At 60.2% G+C, this 3,094-nt stretch overlaps 1 protein-coding gene across 1 annotated transcript in view; it reads left to right on the top strand.

Moving 5' to 3' along the window:
• Nucleotides 1–3,094, top strand: part of ITPR3 (inositol 1,4,5-trisphosphate receptor type 3) — a 55,182-nt gene that overhangs the window by 10,823 nt on the left and 41,265 nt on the right. Inside the window, exons 4-6 of the mRNA XM_057385369.1 lie at nt 1,574–1,660; nt 2,721–2,879; nt 2,990–3,088. Coding sequence (XP_057241352.1) covers nt 1,574–1,660; nt 2,721–2,879; nt 2,990–3,088 — 345 coding nt within the window. The remainder of the gene's footprint in view (nt 1–1,573; nt 1,661–2,720; nt 2,880–2,989; nt 3,089–3,094) is intronic.

Raw genomic sequence — 3,094 nt, 5'->3', positions numbered from 1 at the left:
GGGCCCCGAGTCCGTGGGCAGGGGGGTTTTGGCAGTGCAAGGAGGGATTTCCAGCCCCGGAGGTGCCGGGATGGGGTCAGCGCTGCCCGCTGTGCCCAGCCCTGTGCCCCATTGTCCCTCTCCCTGTGCTGTACCGCCGCAGCTGTGCCAGGAGCGGAGCCAGGGGCTCWTTGTGAGCCTGAAGGATTGCCCCTCGTCCGAAGGGGGCTCTGCCGCTCTGTCCCTCGCTCCGTTCCGGTGCTTCCCTTCTCGGGGAGCCGGGGGCAGGATGGAGCTCAGGTTGGAGCTCAGCTCGGTTCAGCCCGGCTCAGCCCAGCTCAGCCCGGCTTTGCGGGCACCGGGCTCCATCCTGCAGCTCCTGATTACGGGCTGAGCACATCTTCCTCCCTGAAAACCCCTCCCAGCCCTCGGAGGTGATTTCCTGAGGCGGGAGCAGCCGGGTCCGGGGTGGTGAAGCCATTCCTGCGCTGCCCACGGTCACTTTTCCGAGCTTGTCCCCTCGCTGCTGCGTTTCACTGGGTTTAAGCTCAGTTTTCTCAGTCCAAGGCAGGTCAGACAGGCTGTGGGGGCTTCCCTGCCCCTCTGCCAGCCCTCCCTGCTGCCATCCCTGGGCACGGGCACAGACCCCACCCCATCCGAGGGACAGTCTGGGAACATCAGCCGGGAGTTCGCGTGTTTGGGGCMGCCGCTGCCGCTGCCAGCCCCTCTGGCTGCGGGCGAGGGAGGAGCTCAGATCGGGAGGGAGATTCTGGAGGTGTTTGGTGCCGGATCTCCTGCCGGAGCCGGGTTGCTCCATGGGGTTGTTGTTGAAATCCCGGAGCGCCGTCCCTGCGGGGTTTCTTGGCAGCGGGGTTGTTTTCTGATGGCAGCAGGCACCGCTGCAGGGTGGGGACAGAGGGTGACCCTTGRTGGCACCCAGAGCTCTGTGGGGACRGAGRGTGACCCYWGGTGGCACCCAGAGCTCYGTGGGGACRGAGGGTGACCCYWGGTGGCACCCAGAACTCTGTGGGGACTGAGGGTCACCCTGAGTGTCATCCAGAGCTCTGTGGGGACAGAGAGTGACCCGAGTGGCAACCAGAGCAACGAGAGCTCTGTGGAGACAAAGGGTGACTCCAAGTGGCACTCAGAGCTCTGTAGGAGCCCAGTGCCCATTTTGGGTGCCTCCCCCCATCCCCAATCTGGGCATGGCTTTGGCTCCCTGTTTTTGGTGCTGCCCAGTGCCCCCAGCCCCTATTTTGGGTGCCTCCCCCCATCCTCCAGCCATACCCAGCATCTTCCTTCAGTGCTGTCCTGAGATCTGCACTCCTGGGGGAATTTTGGTGTCATTCTGTTCCCGTCCTAATTTTTGAAGTCCTCAATTCAAAGCCCTCATGGACTTCCTAAGGGTGGTCAGGGCCACKCCRTGCTCCTGGGCTGAGCTCTGGGATKYTCCATGGCCCTGGGGGATGGAAGGATGCTGACCCTKCACCCCAGCCCACCCCAAAGCCCCGTCTGGGACTGACCCTGCTGGGGTTTGCTCYTGGGGAGGGAGGAGGGTGCTGCTCCACGCTCAGCTCCTCTCCTTTCGGAGCAGCACGCGGCCCAGATGGAGCAGAAGCAGAACGAGACGGAGAACAAGAAGGTGCACGGGGACGTGGTGAAGTACGGCAGCGTCATCCAGGTACGGGGGCAGCGGGTCCAGCACGGATCTAACACAGATTCAGCTCAGGTCCAGCACGGATCCAACATGGATCCAACACGGATCTAACAAGGATCCAACAGGGATCTAACAAGGATCCACCACGGGTCCTGCACGGATCCAACACGGATCCAACACGGGTCCAGCACGGGTCCAGCATGGGTCCAGCATGGATCTAACACAAATCCAGCATGGATCTAACACGGATCCAGCACAGATCCAACATGGATCCAGCACGGATCCAACATGGGTCCAGCATGGATCTAACACAAATCCAGCATGGATCTAACACGGATCCAGCACAGATCCAACATGGATCCAGCACGGATCCAACATGGGTCCTGCATGGATCCAGCACAGATCCAACACGTATCTAACACGGATCCAGCATGGATCCAACACGGGTCCAACATGGGTCCAGCACAGATCCAACACTGGTCCAGCAGAGATCCAGCATGGATCCAACACAGATCCAGCACAGATCCAGCACAGATCCTGCATGGATCCAGCACAGATCCAACACGGGTCCAGCATGGATCCAGCACAGATCCAACAGGGATCCAGCATGGGTCCTGCATGGATCTAACACAGATCCAGCACGGATTCATCACGGATTCATCACGGATCCAACACGGATCCAACACAGATCTAACACGGGTCCAGCACAGATATAACACGGGTCCAACACGGATCCAACACGGATCTAACACAGATCCAGCACGGATCCATCACAGATTCATCACGGATCCAACACAGATCCAACACGGGTCCAGCACGGATCCAACACAGATCTAACACGGGTTCAGCACGGATCTAACACAGATCCAACATGGATCCAGCACGGGTCCAACACGGGTCCAGCACGGGTCCTGCAAGGATCCAAYACTGATCTAACAYGGATCCAACAYGGATCCARCACTGATCTAACAYGGATCCAGCACKGATCYAACACRGATCCAGCMCGRATCCATGTCTGGGAAGGGGCTGGTGGGGTCTGGGCAGCCTCGGACTCCTCCAAACCCCCCACCCTGGGCTCCCGCAGCTGCTGCACATGAAGAGCAACAAATACCTGACAGTGAACAAGCGGCTGCCGGCGCTGCTGGAGAAAAACGCCATGAGGGTGACCCTGGATGCCACCGGCAACGAGGGCTCCTGGCTCTTCATCCAGCCCTTCTGGAAGCTCAGGAGCAACGGGGACAACGTGAGCATGGAATCCCTGAACRGGGGTGCAAAGGGCTCTGTTCAGGAGCTCAGCTCCCCGCAGAATACCCGGTCTCATCCTCGCTGCCCTGTTCCCATTTTGATCCCCAGGTAGTCGTGGGAGACAAAGTCATCCTGAACCCCGTGAACGCCGGGCAGCCGCTGCACGCCAGCAACTACGAGCTGGCTGACAACGCTGGCTGCAAGGAGGTGCAG

Source organism: Malurus melanocephalus, unplaced genomic scaffold, assembly GCF_030028575.1.
Source record: "Malurus melanocephalus ecotype Western Australia unplaced genomic scaffold, MMel_1.1 scaffold_818, whole genome shotgun sequence".
Taxonomy (NCBI): Eukaryota; Metazoa; Chordata; class Aves; order Passeriformes; family Maluridae; genus Malurus; species Malurus melanocephalus.
This window is presented reverse-complemented; position numbering and strand designations above follow the sequence as displayed.